The following is a 17,568-nucleotide window of genomic DNA, read 5'->3' on the forward strand; positions in this document are numbered from 1 at the left end:
GAAGGGGGCGGGGCCCAGCGGGCAGTTAAATTTGCGCGGGATTGGTCCTAGTGTAGTCATGGCGGCCTTCCGCGACATGGAGGAGGTGAGCCAGGGGCTGCTGAGCCTACTGGGTGCCAACCGCGCCGAGGCGCAGCAACGGCGGCTGCTGAGGCGCCACGAGCAGGTGGTGGAGCGGCTGCTGGAGACGCAAGACGGTGCCGAACAGCGGCTGCGAGGTGAAGGCCGGGGCGGGGGGCGGCGGGCAGCCGGGCCCGAGTGGTGGTGGTGGTGACCAGGCCGGCCTCAAACCTCCTCCCTTCTGGGAGCCCCATCCGCTACCGTATTTCCGCGTGCGACCGGCGGATGAGCATTGTCCCCTCTGAGCCTCGGTTTCCCCACCCATGAAATGGGCTTCAGGACAGCAGCCACCTCCCAGGGGTTTAGTGGTGAATGTAGGAGGTCTGACGCGCTGTGAGCAGGAGCTGGGACTCAGGGTTTGAATTGGGGCTCAGGTGTCAAAGCGTCGGGTTTGAATCCCAGCACCGCCACTTCCCAGCTGTGAGATTTGAGGTGACTTACTGAACCTTGCAATGCCTCTGTTTCCCATAAAATGGTTGTAATAATAAATAGTCCGCATCTTCCTGCTGAGATTGTTCCCATGTCTTACTGAGCACCTGCTGGGTCCAGGCATAGTGCCAGTCATGGGGTGACAGCCGGGAACAAAGCAAACAAAATCCCTGGGGTGGGGGTAGAGCTAATATTCTAGTGGGGTGAGGCAGAGGATAAACAAGAAAAATGGATTTGTCAGGAGGTGATGGGCTAAGGATTTCAGCTGTTAACTCATGAACCCTCTTGTCCCAGTCCAGTGCTTCCGTCTCAAGCCTCAGTTTCCTCATCTGTGAAATGGGGTTGCTGATAGCACCCCTTGATGGATCAAAGTGAGATTCATGGAGGTGATGCTTGCACAGGAGCTGCCCTTGTTGCGGCTTTTCTCAGCATCAGGGTTTTTTTGTTTTTGTCTTTTAAAGGCTTCAGACTTTTTTTATTGTGGTAAAATTGACATAACCTAAGATTTACCATTTTACCTATTTTCAAGTGTCCGGTTCAGTGGCATTAAGTACATTCACGTTGTTGTGTGACCATCACCACCATCATCTCCAGTATTCCGTGGTATGGATACACCACATTTTGTTTATCCATTCATCCGTCACTGGACACTTGGGACACTTCCACCCCTTGGCTATTGTGAATAATGCTGCTATGAGCATGAGTGTACAAATAATCTCTTTGAGTCCCTGCTTTCAATTCTTTTTTGTATTTTCCCAGAAGTGGAAATGCTGGATCAGATGGTAATTTGATATTTAATTTTTCTGAGGGGCTGTCATCTAGTTTTCCACTGTGGTTTCAGTGCCAGGGATTTGTAATGCCTTTTGACAATGACACTTTATGAGGGGGTGCCGTTTGGGTTGAGACTTGAATGATCTGGGAGCTAGCCATGGGATGGCTCCGGGAAGAGTGTTCCTGGCAGAGGGGACTGTCAATGCAAAGGTCATGAGGTGAGAATGAGCTGGAGACCCAAGAGAAAGAGGTAGAAGATGAGGTCATCAGGGGCCAGACTTGCCAGCCTGTGAGCCCCCGGGAGGAGTTTGGATGTTAGGCTAAGCACAACAGATGTCCTGATCAGGGTCTTCTGCTCTTTTCTCCTTCCTTCTCTCTCCTTTCTTTCCTCCCCTCCCGCTCCATTAACTCCCCTTTCACTGATGGTTGAGGAGAAGCTCCGCATCACCCAACCTGCCTGGGTTTCAGAAGAACAGAGGGATTTGGGGCAGGGAGACAAGAGTCGGTGTTCTAGGGAGCTGGGGTTTCGATCAAAAGGATCCAGTGCAGATGCCAGCTTCAGAGCTAAGTGTGTGGACAAGCCACTGGACCTTGGGCTTCCGCTCATCGCCTCTCAAATCGGGGGAGGGGTTCAGCCACCCTCAGGGAGTGGTGAGAGTTCAGTGAGTTGGGGCCCCGTGGTCACCTGTGGCACTTAGCACACATTCGGGTAACGACAGCTTATAATGAACGTCCATGGGGAAGAGATCATCCCAGGAGACTCGGTTGTTGTTAGGAGGGTGCGTGGAGAAGGGGCGGGAAGGCTGCAAAAGAGAGCCAGACCCTCAGCTCTCCTAACAGGAAGTCAGCAGGCACCGTCTAACACAGACAGATCAAGAAATAGCAGCATAAGCAAATTATTTAGAAATATGAAGGTCGATGCCAGAGAAAACAGTGAAGAGTTTAACTGGCTGCTTCAGAGGGTTGGAGAGGCTTAGAGAGGGTTATATGTGTGTGTGTGTGTGTGTGTTTAAATTTTCACAACCATAGACATGTGGTGCTTTGATTAAAAATTAACTTAATATAAGTTTATAAACACTTAAACACTGGCCCTTTAAGAAGCATTTTCATCCGTGCCTTCTCTGAGTTGGCAGGTTTCTCTGACTCTGTGGGAAGGAACACAGTAACCTTCTTAGGGTGTTTTTGATCTTTTTGGATGTTTTGTTCAAAATGTGTTTATTCTGAGTAGGTGTTGGCGATGTACGGTGATTTTAAGATGCAATCTGTGCTTTGAAGAAGAGAGACTTGGGAATAAATAGTCCAGTGTGATAAGGGCTGTCCTGGGAGCACAGTCTCGCCTTAGGAGGGAGAAGAGAGTGTCCAGCCGCCTGAGTCAGGCGTTATCCAGAAGGCCTTAATGCTGGGAATGATGCGCCAGTGGGCAGGGACACAGGGGTACAGGTCTCTGGAAGACCGGCAGGCAGGGGCCCAGGACTGAAAAAACATGGCGTGTCTGCACGATGATGAGGCATCTTTGCAGCCAGAGCAAAGGGAAAAGCACATGGTGGGGCAAAAAGCAGGGAGAGAGGAGGTTGGCAGGGATGCCGAAGGTGCCCAAAAAGACCTGGACGTTATCCTGGAGACTCTGGGGAGCCACGGGAGGTCTTTGATCAGGGGAGCGACTTCACATTTGGCCTCTGACGCCGCTGCTCTGAAGGCAGAGAGCAGAAAGGATTGGCAACGGGAGAGACCAAAGCAGGACACGGCCGGGAGGTTTTTGGGGTGGTCCTGGAGGCATGAAGGACCAGCACGCAGAAGAAGGGGTCCTGCCAGACGGGATGGCTAACTGGATCCAGAAAGTGAGTCCCAGGCTTGTTGCTTGGACAATGGGGTCGAGAGTGACGTCATAAATTAAGACTAGGTGTGCAAACAAGGACCAGGCTTTATTACTTTGGATGGATTCAAGTGTGATTTCGGTGAAATGGAAGCACGTGTGCCAGGTCCAGGTGGGACTCTCAGGCGGGCATTTGCAAATAGAACGATGGGTCAGGGAGCTAGAGATGGAAGTGGGAACGTGGCCATAGATGGGAGCATTGAGGCTGCCCTCTGCTCCGGGGCTCTCCTGGGGAGCCCGAGATGAGGAACGCAGACTTCTCCCTGCCCTGCAGAGGTCCTCACTGCGGAGAAGGAGGTGGCCCAGAGCCTCCTCAACGCGAAGGAGCAGGCACACCAGGGCGGCGCCGAGTTGCAGCAGCTTGAAGCCGAGCTTCAGAGGGCCAGCGAGGAGGACGCCCGTCTGAAGGCCAGCCTCCTATATCCTTTCCTGTGTGTGCAGGACAGCCGGGCCCCAGCCTCACCCAGGATGCCCTTGTTCACTCTAGAGAGCACACCTGGAGCCAGCAGCCCCGGGCCCGACGGGGTTGGTGTGAGCACGTGGGCAGCCCTCCCTCCAAAGCCAGGAGTCCTTAACTGCCTGTGTACTCAGCTCAGCAGAGAGCTGGAGGAGCTCAAGGAGATCGAGACTGATCTTGAAAGACAAGAGAGGGAGGTTGACGAAGACACGACAGTCACCATCCCTTCAGCCGTGTAGGTCCACAGACGCGGTGTGAGTGTGTGTGTGTGTGTGTGCGCGCGTGTGTGCGTGCACGCAGCCCACAGCTCTTTGTTGGAGTCGACGCTGGAGTAACTTCTCTCTCTCTGTCTCTCTCTCTCTCTCTCTCTCTCTCTGTCTCTGTCTCTCTCTCTCTCTCTCTCTGTCTCTCTCTCTCTCTCCCCCCCCTCCCTCTCTCTCTCTCTCTCTCTCTCTCCCTCTCCCTCTCCCTCTCCCTCCCTCCCTCCCCCCCCCCCCCCCCGTTTTGTCTTCTCACACAGGTATGTGGCTCAACTTTATCGCCGAATTAGTAAAATTGAGTGGGATTATGAATGTGAGCCGGGGATGATCAAAGGCAGTATCCTTTGTGGTGAAAGTGGAACCCTGTGCACTGTTGGTGGGAATCTTAAACGGTGCAGACACTATGGTAGATCCTAAAAAATCCAGAATAAACACATAACCCAGCAGGTCGGCTTCTGGGGATACACACGAAGGAATTGAAAGCAGGGACTTGAGCAGATGTTTGTACATCCATGTTCACAGCAGCACTGTTCACAAAAGCCAAAAGGTGGGAGCAACCCAAGTGTCCGTCTGCAGATGACCAGATAAACAAAATGTGGTCCATCCATACGGTGGAATATTATTCAGCCTTAAAAAGGAAAGACTTTCTGGCACATGCTACAACATGGATGAACCTGGAACATAATCTGCTGGTTGAAATAGACCAAACACAAAAAGTCAGTACTGTGGGCTTCCCTGGTGGCACAGTGGTTGAGAGTCCGCCTGCCGATGCAGGGGACACGGGTTCGTGCCCCGGTCCGGGAAGATCCCACATGCCGCGGAGCCACTAGGCCCGTGAGCCATGGCCGCTGAGCCTGCGTGTCCGGAGCCTGTGCTCCGCAATGGGAGAGGCCACAACAGTGAGAGGCCCACGTACCGCAAAAAAAAAAAAAGTACTGTATGATACCACCTACATGAGGTCCCTAGAGGAGTCAGATTCATGGAAACAGAACGTAGGAAGGGGATTATGATGGGAGGGGGAGTCAGTGTTTAATGGAGACAGAGCTTTGGTTTTGCAAGATGAAAAGAGTTCTGGAGATGGTAATGATAGTTGCACAACAACATGAATGTGCTTAATGCCACTGAACTGGGCACTTTCAAATGTTTAAGGTGGTAAATATAATGTTATATGTATTTTACCACAATTTTAAAAAAGACAGTTCATTATCTTAACTTTCTGTTCATGAAAATGTCTTTCAGTCTCCAATTATCTTAATAATAACAATTTAAAGGCAGTGTCCTTTCGTCGTGGGGGGAGAGGGAGGGCCATGTGTGCTGGGTTTCCCTTACATCTGCACCCTCAGTCCATCATGGCCCCAGCGTTGCTCAGCCCATCCACCTGGACAGCACCCAGCTCTCCAAGAAATTCATCAGCGACTATCTCTGGAGCTTGGTGGACACAGAGTGGTAGCCAGGAGCCTCTGGGACTGCGTCGTACAGTCCCACACAGTGGGAATCAGCCCGTGGTGGGTGGTCAGTGCCTCAGTGGTGAGATCAGCTTAAAATTAAATGTTTATACGTAAATGAGTTTCTTACTGGATTTCTTCCCCCGTTCCCCCGTCTTGACTTTGGCCTCAAATGCTGGACTAGGTAACCAAAGAAAATGGACTTAACTGTGCCAGGCCTGTGACTTCACGTCTGTGACAACACATACAAATGACACCGTAGTATCCGATGACAAATTCCAGGTCTTCGTCATCTGTGATTCAGGTTTGGCCCTTTTTTATCCGTTCGTTCTGAGTGCCACTGTGTGTCTGAGCTGTGCTGGGAACCCAAGGCGAGATGAAGGATCCCTTGAGCCAGTGGAGGAGTCAAAAGTGATCAGATGACACCCTCGAGCTAGAGAGCATCCAGAGTGCTTCCGGACCCTGGCCAGGGAGGGGCCCTGCCCCAGGGGATGGCGGTGGCATTTTTGCTGGGACTGGAAAGGATGAGTCAGTCATGAAGAGATTACATTATAGGATGTATAGGGGCCCATCGCTGGCTCCAGGGTGGGCTGTGTGTCAGAGACCACTGTTTGCCTCCCTGATATTTGTTCTCCCCTCCCCCCTTGGTAAGGAAATCCTTTTAGCTGCCCAGTCAAAACACAGCTTTTCCCAGCCTCCCTTGCAGTTAAGTTCAGGACAGTGAAATGTAAAAAGAAGTGTTGTGTGTGACTTCTTAAAAGGCAAGGTAGTATACCCTTTCCCCCTCTGCTCTGTTTTTCGGAACTTGAGTGTGATGGCTGGAGCCCTAGCAGCTGTATTGCCACACTTAAGGAGGGGTGCAATCCTCTAGGGATGATAGGAACCTGGTTCCCTGATGATGGTGTAGCTGGGTGTCAATGCTGGACTTCCTTGCGGGTAGGGGCTAAACTATTATGTGTGCCTTTGTTATTTTAGTTTTTCTATCACAAACACCCTAACTGATTCAGCATGCAACCAAGGCCTGGGCCAGCCGATTGATTTCTTCACCTAACCCCCATCCTCAGTGACTGAGGGACTACTAAGAGTGGGAAGCCTGTGGCCAGCCTGCCTGCCTGTGTGAGGGGAGAGAGTGAGAAGTAGGGTCCCTTCGGTATCAAGTGCCTCTTGGATACAGCTTTTCCTGAAGCCAGTAGATTTGGTAGTTACATGAGCCTCTGGGTGTTGGGTTTTGTGCACCTCTGTACCATTTACAGTGAGTACAATTTGTATTTCTTGATCAGAGAGGGACATGCTAAGCAGAGGGAGCAGTAAGTTCTAGCAGCTCCTGAGTACATCAAGTGGGCACTAAAAATAGTCCGTTCCGGTGTCTCTCAGAGGCCTTAGAGCAAGGGATCCTGCCTGTCGGGCTCCAGGAGATAGACCCAAAAAAGGGGTTGTTAGTCTCCCTGAAATGTAAGCAGCCCCAGTCCATCTGGCTCACAAAGAAAGATTCCCAGAAGAACTTCAGAGGCCGAGGGCCTGGCTTTACATATTCAAGGAAATGTTCACATAAGCCCTCCTGGGCTGTTTCCATTTTCAAGGCTGGCAGAGTTTTTTATGATGTGAAAAAGAAGCAGAGCCCTTTATTTGTACCCTCGGCCTCCAAAGGGCAAAAGACTTGATCTAGACCAGGGTTTTCCTGCCTCAGCCTTCACGATGTTTGGGCTAGGTCACTGTCTCTGGTGGGGGCTGTCCTGGACATCACAGGATATCTGGCAGCATCCCTGGCCTCCACCCACTAGATGGGAGGAGCACACCCCTGTCGCAAAAACCCTGCGGTGGGGGGGGCAGGCACACTCAGGGCTGCCGCCCCCCTGCCTTGCAGCCGCAGCCAGGAACCAGTCTTCTGCCAAGGTCAGCTGACTAGCTGCTGTCACCTTGGTGGCTGTTCCTGCTGACACAGCCGGCCTCCACCTGCTCCCCTGCAGGAGTGCTCCCCGCCCTGAGTAGACCCGGCCTAGCTGAGGGTCCCAGGGCGGGCAGAGAGGCATACTGCTCTCTAGTTCAAACAGATTTGCAGGTGCAGAGTCCCTGGGAGAGAAAGCCAGTGTTGAGGGGCGGGTGCAGTTACAGACGCAGGCTTCTCTGTACCCCGGGCCCAGGGCCTGAAACCCCCATGGGCCTGCTCCCCAACCCCTGAGCAGTGGCCTCGCTTTGTTCTGGGAGGGGCCCTGGAGGCATTGCCTGCCCAGAACTCAGTTTCCCCAAGAAGAAGAAGGTGGCTCCAGGGAGGCAGCATGGACCTAGGCTTAGAGGGGCCCCGTCGCCTCAGGCCTCCCCCGCAACCAGCCCAAGGAGTGAGCAAGTGCGTGAGGAACGCAGCCCAGTGGGGCCCGGCGGGCGCATTCAGGGAGGTGCCTGAGCTCACAGGGGCCGCGAGAGGCCCTGGCCCTCCACATGCCTGGGCCCTGACTCACTGCCCGGCGCTGGCTGGACGCCCGGACAGCCTCGGCCCGCGGCCTCCAGCCTGCACACCCACTCCCGCCCCTGCCTGCTCTCCCTCTGACAGCCGGCCCATGGGCAGCCAGCAACCAGCTCTCTCGGCCGGGCCTGTTGGAGTGCATGCAGGATCGGAGTCCCCCTGACCAGGCAGTGAGTGGGGAACCGAGGCCTTGCGCCTGCAGAGGTGAGACTTGACCCCTCACCCCCAGCCCGTTCCTCCTGCACCCCTCAGGCCAACACCGTCCCACGCCGGTGAGGAGTATCCGTTTTACAGGTGGGGAATCCGAGGCACAGCTTGGTCCAGTCGGTTGCCCGAAGTCACAGGACAGTGACACCCTGGGAGGCTGAATTCGGCAGTGGGGCCCTGGGGTCCATGGAGGAGCATCTTGGCTTTTCAGATGAGAAATGGCCTCCAAGGCATCTGCCCCTTGTCCGACGTCACCCAGGTAGAAAGAGACCAAGGACTGGAACTCAGGCCTGTACTGGGTGGAGCCCTGCTGGGCGACGGAGCAGGGTAAAGTTCTAGACGCTTAGTGATCAGTGGTTGCCGGTCAAACATCCACACACCTGGCCAACCTGTCTTATAATTGGCGTTTCTGGGGAAAATAGCCAAACCCCTCACACTGGACCTCTGGCAAGCTTGGTGGGCCGAGGCTGGTGAGAGGCTGGGAGGACTGGTCACAGGGCATCAGCACAGACACGGCAGTGCATGGACCATCCTCGGGGAGGCTCCAGGACCTCCTGGCGGCTCCCCGACTGGCTCAGAAGTGTGCACTGGGCATCTGTGACCTGCCAGGCCCCCCTTCAGGGAGCCACACTCCAGTGGAGGCCACGAGCAGGTGCCGTGTGCTGGCTCCCAGTGCCCTACGGGTGGTGAAACTGAGGCACAGAGAGGGCAGGCTATTCGTGGAAGGTGTCACAGATTATGGAGACAGTGCCTGCAGGAGGCCCCAGGGAGGAAGAGCCGTTTGAGCCCAGATAGACCTGAGCCCTCTGGGGATAAAGGTGTGGAGACAGTGAGCCAGGCAGAGGGAACAGCAAGTGCAAAGATGGGTGTTCAGGGGCAGCAGAGAGGCCAGCATGGAGGGAACATGAGGCCGTGGGGCTGGGCCATGCCAGGCCTGCAGTCCACAGTGAGGCATGGGGAGGATTTGCAGATTCCAGGGGGGCCCCAGAGTTGGGGCTTGGAAAGGGGAGCCTGACATTGGCCTCTTGACACAGGTCATGGTGCAGAGGCCCAGCCGACTAGGGGGCTGGTCTCGCTATGAACCCCCAAGCTCCCCACCTCCATCCCAGGCACAGCGTGGGAGAGGAGGCCTCCGGGGTGAGCAGAGCAGCTGTGCCGGGAGGGTGGAGCCCCTCCACCAAGGGCAGGAATCAGTGCTGAAACCTGAGCTGCCTGGAGGGGAGGCTGGACGGGACCCAGGAGTCCTGGGGGCTATCCCCCCGCATCCCACTCCACTCAGTGGGGTGGGTGATGTGACCAGTGTTCGCTCAAACTCCACCTCTTAGCCGCTCTCTTACCCCTTCATCGTGGAGGGGATTCACTTCCTGGGGGAGAGGAAGGGGTGCTGACCCCCACTGTGGGGGAGAGGCCGGCGTCAGGGACAGGGCTCCCCCTTCCTGCCTCCCCCCTTCCCTCCCCCGGACCTGGGCTCAGCCCCACAGGCTCCAGCCTGACTCACCACAGGCAGCTGTGGTTTCAGATGCCGGTGGGGGCAGGAGGGGGAGGCAGCAGAGGACATGAATTGGGGTGTCAGGCTTGGGGGAGCAGCTTCTTCCCACCACCCAGCCAGTCCTGGCCAGAGCCATTGAGCCCTTGGAGAGGGGGAGCCAGGGTCACGCCTGCCCACACCCTGTCCTTGGGGATGGCAGCTCCGAAGCTCCAGTCTGCCCCCACCCCTTTGGGCAGGCTGCGCCTACAGACCACCTCCAAGTGGCCTGCTAGCTGCGCTGCATCTCACCTGGGTGACATCCACGCCCTTCCCTAGGGGACCCCTTGTGAGCCCAGAGAGGATCACCAGGCCGCACCCCCTCCACCCCTCGGGCTGCTGGTGGGGAGGGACGTCTGGGTCTCACCAGGAGCTGCGGGAGCTGAGACCGGTGACCCCAGCCTCCCCTTTCCCATCTGTAAAATGGGCTCTGGGCCTGCCCTCCCTCCCCGCCCCTTGGGCAGCCACCGAGGGGAGCAGACAGTTAATCCCCAAGAAGTGTTTGCTCTTATTTTTCCTGAGGCTCTAGTCCTGCGTGTCTGTGTCGTACTCAATGCCACGGTGGGGACGCCCGAGGGAGGATTTCAGCAACTACTCACTCCCTTAATGGAAAACTGCCCAGGCCAGGGACCAGAAAGTTCCATCACCTCCAGCCTCTCCCAGGCACTTCCTCTGCTCAGGGACACCTGAGTCCTGCCCACCCTCCCTTCACAGCACCCTCTGCCACCTCCCGGCCCCTCCCACAGGCCCAGCCATTCGAGCTCATTTGTCCCATTTGCCACGCGGCTGAGCATGGAGTCAGTCAATCAACCAATTATCGACCGCCTGCCTGCAGGCCCCGGACGCTTCCTGTGCGGTCCGCTCAGCTTTCGCCCCCAGAGGCATTTTGGAACCTTCCCAAGACAAAAGGCGGAAGGAAGGAAGGAAGTGCCACCCTGTGGACAGAGAAGAGATAACAGTCCCTGCGGCTCCTGGCGCTTCTCTCCACCACCACGCCGGCCACCCGTGGAGCCCAGGAGGTAGGGATCAGCATCGGCCCCGTTTTCGGTTGGGGAAACTGAGACTCTGATGGGTCCCAGGTCACCCAGCTCAACCCAGGCCGCCTGGCCCAGTCTGCGCTCTTTCCCACCTGCTGCCCTGACACTCTGGGTCCCCTGCCCCTGGGCCCATTCCTGCAGGGAACCCAGTTTCCCAGGTCCTGCTGGGTTCAGCCCATGGGGGCGCTGGCAGGAGGGGTGCCCGGAGGAGGGGAGAGGACGGAGTCTCTCTCGTCTCTCTCTGCCGTGGAGGGGTCTCCTCCCAGGCTCCCACAGCTCCTGGGCTCCAGTAATGCCACCCCTTCTTCTGCTGTTATTTCTAGATGCCTCATTGTCCCCATTTGTGGTTTTTTTGGCTGCGCCTTGCGGCATTTGGGATCTTAGTTCCCCGGCCAGGAATCAAACCTGTGCCCCATGCAGTGGAAGCGTGGAGCCCTAACCACTGGACCACGAGGGAATTCCCTGGGTTTTTGGTTTTGTTTTAATAAATTTATGTTTGGCTGCGTTGGGTCTTGGTTGCTGCCCCCAGGCTTTCTCTAGTTGGGGAGAGCGGGGGCTACTCTTTGTTGCGTTGCGTGGTCTCCTTATTGCAGTGGCTTCTGTTGTTGCGGTGCACAGGCTTTAGGTGCACGGGCTTCAGTAGTTGTGGCTTGCGGGCTCAGTAGTTGTAGGCTTGCGGGCTCTAGAGTGCAGGCTCTGTTGTTGCGGTGCACAGGCTTTAGGTGCACGGGCTTCAGTAGTTGTGGCTTGCGGGCTCAGTAGTTGTGGCTTGCGGGCTCTAGAGTGCAGGCTCAGTAGTTGTGGCGCACGGGCTTAATTGCTCCGCGGCATGTGGGATCTTCCCGGACCAGGGCTCGAACCCGTGTCCCCCTGCATTGGAAGGCGGATTCTTAGCCACCGCGCCACCAGGGAAGCCCCCTGGTCTTTTAAAAAAAGTATTATTTAGCATTATTTTCAGTTGTGCTCCAATACACATAACGTAAACTTTACCATCTTATCCAAGTTTAAGTGTGTAGTTCATCGGCCTTAAGCACATTCACATTGTTGTGCAACCAGCACCACCAGCCATCCAGCTCTTTGGTCTTGCAAAACTGAAAGCCTATAGCGATTAAACACCAACTCCCCAGACTCTTCGTCCAGCCCCAGGCACCCACCGTCCTACTTTCTGTCTCTAGGAATTTGACTACACTAGGGACTTCATATAAGTGGAGCCATACAGTAGTTACCTTTTTATAACTGGCTGATTTCCCTGTAGCACAATGTCCTCGAGAGTCATGCATGTTGGAGCATGTGTCAGAATATTCTTGCTTTTTCAGGCTGAATAATATTCCATTGTATATATATACATTTTATTTATCTGTTCACCTGCAGATGGACACTTGGGTTGTTTCCACCTTTTGGCTTTTGTGAAAAATGCTAAGAACATGGGTGTGCAAATATCTGTTTAAGTCCCTGATTTCAATTCTTCTGTGTATATATACCCAGAAGTAGACTTGCTGGATCACATCATAGTTCTATTTTTATTTTTATTGTTAATTTTTTTGGCCATGCCTCGCGGCTTGCGGGATCTTAGTTCCCCGACCAGAGATCGAACCCATGCCCCCTACAGTGGAAGCGTGGAGCCTTAACCACTGGACCGCCAGAGAAGTCCCAATAGTTCTATTTTTAATTTAAAAAATTTGAGGTCCTATTTTCAATTTTTTGAGGAGCCGCCATACTGTTTTTCCACTGTGCCTTCACCATTTTACATTCCCACCAGCAATGTACGAAGGTTCCAGTTTCTCTACACCCTCGCCAACACTTGTTGTCTTGTTTTTTGTTTTTCATTACAGCCATCCTAATGGGTGTGAGGTGGCATCTCATTATGATTTGCCCATTTGGTGTGTTATGCTTAGATCCCTGTATTGTTTTTTTCTATCCAGTGACGTGCTGTGTTCCTGACTGTTCCCCAGTTGATGTGCCAGGACTATTTGTGGCTTGACCGTCATGCCCTAAGACAGGGGTCTGAAATGCCCTCAAGGCCCAGACTCAGGTAAAGCTGGGGTGCACAAGAGAATGAGGGTGTAGGGGACTGAGGTGGACTGCAGCCCACGTACCCTGACACCCATGGCTCTGGCCAAATGTTTCCATGATGTAGCCAGATTCACCTGAATTTATGATTATTTGGATTTGTGTTGTGAAATCTCTCGATTTTTTTCCATCTTAGCAACGAATTTAATAGGACTAAATTCAGGAGAATCCTTCCCCGACAACCCCCAAAATAAAAAAAGCCTCCTGCCACTCAGTTCTCTCATTATCCTTTTTAATATTCTTCCAGAATAATCTTGTAAAATATAATTTTTCTATCTGTTTCCTCTTCTAAAATGTCATCTCCTTCAGGGCACAAACTTTTTTTTTTAATATATATAACTTTTTTTTTTCTTGGCCGTGCCACACGGCATATGGGATCTTAGCTCTCCCTGACCAGGGATCGAACCCCCGCCCCTTGCATTGGAAGCGTGGAGTCTTAACCACTGGACCCTCCAGGGAAGTCCCAAGGGCACGGACTCTTATTCACTGCAGTGTCCCACACGCCTAGAACAGGACCTGGCACGCAACAGGTGCCCGTTGTTCATTGAATGAACAAGCAGGAAAATTTAGCAAAACCCCAACTCAGGGAAGCACCCAGCAGAGCTGCTCCCCACCTGAGCACAATATCCCCGAGAGCCTGCAGCCTGCTGGAGATCTGGGGAGATGTTCCCTTTCCAGATCCTTCTCCCGGGGAGTCTAGTCCCTCAACAGATGGAGGGAGCCAGAGAACAGAGGAAGAAAGCACTTCTGGTTTAGCCAAATACTTTAAGAAATTTAATCGATCACAGTAAGACATTCAGGCTATAAAAACATTCTATACAGTGGTTTAAAAAGCGATACCCATCCCGGAAAAGCAACCCATATATACAACACAGACCTGATTCTCCTGAAGAGCGTTGCACGCAGCACGCGCGAATAATCTTTTTGTACAGAAAGACGAGGCGTCTCAGAGACAGTTTCCCCCAATGCAGCAACCAGGGTTTGCAAAAATAAATAGATCTTTTTTTATATACATATAAGTGATAAATGTTTCAACAAATATACAAAGTGCAAACATAACAAAAAGCTCCCATTGTCTGCCCGGGGATCTATTTACATGCTTCAGAAAGAGAAAAGGCATTCACAGCCTCCTGCAGGGCCGCCATGTTCTGTGGTTGTACAGCAGACAGTCCCCTCAGAGAGTCTCCGTGGGAGGCACCCCCCCACCCCCACTCTGTGGTCACAAATGCGATACGTGTGTCAATTTCAGAAAGCGTTCTTGTTTCATAAGTCCCGCGAAATGCTCGAGGCCAGGAGTATATCCTACAGGGCGGACCTGCCATGCACGTTTCAGATGGACCCCCCGCCAACCATGACCAGCTTATTGGGGAAATGAACGGCTCGGGGGGCATCTGCACAGAAGTGGAAACACTAGCCAGATAGTCTCGATCTTGATCTTGGCTTTGAAGTTGTGATCAGGCCGACCCCTTCCTCCTCACGCACGTCTCCCTACGTGCTGGGAGAGGGGCCAGGTCCGCACCATCACCGACCTGGACTCTCTCCAGCCAGAACAGAACCAGAACGGAAAGCAGTGCAAAATAATAATAGACTGTCGACTTTACACAGTGTACAACTAAACTGAAAAAGTGCAAGGGGCAGGGCTGGGGTCCAGACACCCACACCCAGACAGAGGGACACAGTTAGAGGTCGGAGCCACCTATCTTCACGCACAAGGCAATGGGGTCTCAGGCACTTAATACATATTAAGGGTGACAGGTGGCTCAGGTTTTCCCTGGGGATGGCCGGATTTTGGTGAATGAATAGGGCTCAGCGGGTGCCACCCCCAGAAGGCTGGATCCAGCCATCACCAGGGGCCCTTCCCCAGCATAAGGGGAGGGCAAACCCAGCTTGGAAAACCCTAGTTTGATCCTAACCTGTGGGTGGCAGAGCAAAGGCCAACACTGGCCATCCCATCAGCTCGGCAGGCAGAGGTAAACACGTCCAGTCCTGAGTGTGAGGCTCGAGCTGGAGGGCACGTGAAGCAGCAGCTACCCGGGCCCCTGTTGGTAGCAACTGCTCTGGTGCGTTCAAAGCCACTAGCTTTCCCGCTCCGTGTCCCTCCGTCCATCATTCCCTTGGGGGAAGAGCACGTCAAGGAGGAGAGAAGCTCAGAAACATCCCCCAGCTCGTCCGCCTTCCTCCTCTTTTCTTTTAAGCGTAAAGAAAGAAAGAAAAAATGCAACCCAAACCCGATCCGTGGGCGCTGTCGGAAGCCTGTTCTGCCTCCCAAACAAATAAATATATAAAACAAAGCTTTGGCAGACAAGGCAGACAGGCTCCGGGGCTGCAACCACCAGCACTGCTTTTGGCGCCCGAGGTCTCAGGAAGGGTTTGAGGCAGGTCAAGGGTCCGGGGAGAAAGTGTTCTTCCTGCCAGCGACTGACCAGCGGCAGGTTCCGGGAAGGGACGGGACTCAAGGCAGCAGCTCACGCCACATCATCCTCTAGGCTGACCATCTGTCTCTGTCAACAAAACGGTAAACGCCGGAAACCATCAGTCCAACATACAGTAAACATGGCTAGAGGCCACCTACGCCTCACTCTCTCCTGGCCCCTCCAGCCAACCAGCCCCCACGCATTGCCCGCTGGACCCACACAGTGGCTTCCCCCGGGGTCTCGGAGCTCTGCTACTTGGTCCCAGCCTGCTCCCTCACAGCCACCAGGGAGCGCCGTGACCACCCAAGTCTGATCGTGTGGCTCCGTGGCTCCCACCTCATTCCGAGGGTGCTGCTCCATCTGCCCTGTCCCCTCCCACCCTCCCCCACTCTCTCCATTCCGGTCACACTGGTGGCCTCCTTGCTCCTCAAACACACCAGGCAGGGTTCCGCCACAGGGCCTTTGCACAGGTGGTGCCTTCTGCACACCATACACTCCCTGCTCAGAGAAGCCTTCCTGCCCACCTAAAGTTGCATCCCCTCCCTCCCAGACCCACAAACCACTCTCCGTCCCCCTTCTGGCTTTCACCCTCGGACCTACGATCCTTTTGCTTATCCTCTGGCCCCGTCCCCACACAGTGAGAATGTCTGCTCTCTGGGGAGGACCTGGCCCTGAGGAGACATGACAGACACACAGACGGACACACGGGCACCAGCGAGGTCCCAAGTGGCGCAGCTCACCGATGGGTAGGTGTAGCCATCCTGGCTGCGGCAGATGTGGACCTCGTCCTCCGTGGTCTTCTGGTACACAGGGTTGTCAAAGTTGATGCTGTTGATGCTCTTAAGCCGCCAGTTCTTCCAGAGGAGGAAGGTCCCGAAGCACAGGAGGATGAGCAGCGCTGCAGGGAGAGGGGAGAGATGTTGCCTTCAGCTGTCAGGCCCTTTCAACTTGTAAAGGGTTTTATTCTGCATTTAAAGCAGTACTTGCCCGTTGTAAAAAAAAAAAAAAAAATCTATCTATGAGCATAACAAATCTCTAGCTTGAAGACCACTGTGACTGCCTCACCCTCTTTCTTTTTTTGTTGTTTTTTTTTTTTTGCGGTACGCAGGCCTCTCACTGTGTGGCCTCTCCCGTTGCGGAGCACAGGCTCCGGACGCGCAGGCTCAGCGGCCATGGCTCACGGGCCGAGCCGCTCCGCGGCATGTGGGATCTTCCCGGACCGGGGCATGAACTCGTGTCCCCTGCATCAGCAGGCAGACTCTCAACCACTGCGCCACCAGGGAAGCCCTGCCTCACCCTCTGAATACCCAACTATTTTCAATTCTTCCAGTTTGTTTCTGTGATTAGTCACATGGGAGCCACCGCTTTTTCAGAAATAGGACTGTTCTCTACATACAGGGCCACAGTGTACTCTGGTTCTGTTTGAACTTGGGTGGGGCTGGATCCCTCTTTGCATCCTTTATGGTGGGCCTTGGGGTGGCACTTCCTGTCCCCTCCCTACCCCCTCCCCCAGATCCAGGGAACAGCCAAGGGCTCACCCAGCCCAGGTCTGAAAAATATTCTGGTCCAGAGAGTGGGAGAGGCTCAGGCTCTGCTGGGCCCCCGGCAGCCCCAAGGAAGGTAAGGGGCCCAGCCGCCAACCCACAGCACACAGTTGTTGGGCACTTAGATCTCTCATCTCTGTGAAGGGACACCTTGAAAGGACTTTTTTCAAAAAGGAAAAATGGGTGTGATGCTGACCAAGCCATGATTGATGGGTGGCGGGGGGGAAGCAGAAATCTCCCAACTGCCCCCTGCAAGAGAACCGCTCACCAGGAGGCGCCCCTGCTGGTTGCCCTCCCATCCCTTGGGTGTTGGCGAGGCCGCCCATACTCACACCGGGGACCCTGGCCCAGCCCCACTTCCCCCATTGTGACACATCGACTGCCCCACTCTGCTCACCGTCAGCTCCGAGGAGGGGGTGGGGGGTGGGGGGAGGAATGTTTGTTTCTTTCAGGGCTGTGTCCCCAGTGCCCGGAAGCAATCTTGGTATACAACAGGCACTCAACTATATTTGTTAAGTAAATGAAGCTAGGAAGGGGGGCCCAGTGATGAACAGGATGCACAGCAGGGCTACCCCATTCCTGGAGGAAAGGTGGACCAGACTGGCTTACTGGGCACGGAGATCATTTTGTAGGAACCCGGGAACCAGGGGAGGACCGGCCACAGGCTTACCGATTGGGAGGACGATGTACAGAGCACCCACGCCCTGGGGCCTCTCCGCATCCGCTCGGCCGGCAACATCACCCAGGACTGCAAGGGAGAAGGGAGAAAGTGAGGCCCAGTTCCCCAGTGAGAGGCGGGAAAACACAGCAGGTGTATGATGACAACCCGCAAAGGAAAATGCCTGACATTTCTCAGTGTCCTCAAACATTCAAAGGAACTTGGAGCATCTCCCAGGTGTGAGAGGAGCCGGGCTGGCTTCCTCCAGGGCCTCGCTTGTTAGCAATCGGGGTTATG

At 54.4% G+C, this 17,568-nt stretch overlaps 2 protein-coding genes across 6 annotated transcripts in view; one reads left to right on the forward strand and one right to left on the reverse strand.

The window, feature by feature from the left end:
- Nucleotides 1-43: 43 nt before the first annotated feature.
- On the forward strand, nucleotides 44-5,473 carry SPC24 (SPC24 component of NDC80 kinetochore complex). Of its 3 annotated transcripts, XM_073801903.1 has the most exons (5): nucleotides 44-218; nucleotides 3,468-3,628; nucleotides 3,785-3,885; nucleotides 4,171-4,247; nucleotides 5,254-5,473. In XM_073801903.1, the coding sequence occupies exons 1-5, from the start codon at nucleotides 59-61 to the stop codon at nucleotides 5,358-5,360; spliced, it is 606 nt and encodes a 201-aa protein (XP_073658004.1). In that variant the 5' UTR covers nucleotides 44-58; the 3' UTR covers nucleotides 5,361-5,473. The 3 variants fall into 3 exon arrangements, with proteins under 3 accessions (XP_073658004.1, XP_033710162.1, XP_033710161.2); XM_033854271.2 differs by lacking the exon at nucleotides 3,468-3,628 and having other exon boundaries at nucleotides 3,681-3,885; XM_033854270.2 differs by lacking the exons at nucleotides 4,171-4,247; nucleotides 5,254-5,473 and having other exon boundaries at nucleotides 3,468-3,612; nucleotides 3,781-3,889.
- Nucleotides 5,474-13,416: 7,943 nt separating this feature from the next.
- The window catches only part of LDLR (low density lipoprotein receptor), a 35,870-nt gene continuing 31,718 nt past the window's right edge, over nucleotides 13,417-17,568 (reverse strand). For all 3 annotated transcript variants that reach the window (XM_033854269.2, XM_033854268.2, XM_073801895.1), the window contains exons 16-18: nucleotides 17,284-17,361; nucleotides 15,810-15,967; nucleotides 13,417-15,156 (exon numbers count right to left, since the gene is read on the reverse strand). In XM_033854269.2, the coding sequence (XP_033710160.1) occupies nucleotides 15,121-15,156; nucleotides 15,810-15,967; nucleotides 17,284-17,361 (272 nt within the window). In that variant the 3' untranslated portion in view covers nucleotides 13,417-15,120. The remainder of the gene's footprint in view (nucleotides 15,157-15,809; nucleotides 15,968-17,283; nucleotides 17,362-17,568) is intronic.

This window comes from Tursiops truncatus, chromosome 3, assembly GCF_011762595.2.
Source record: "Tursiops truncatus isolate mTurTru1 chromosome 3, mTurTru1.mat.Y, whole genome shotgun sequence".
Classification (NCBI taxonomy): domain Eukaryota; kingdom Metazoa; phylum Chordata; class Mammalia; order Artiodactyla; family Delphinidae; genus Tursiops; species Tursiops truncatus.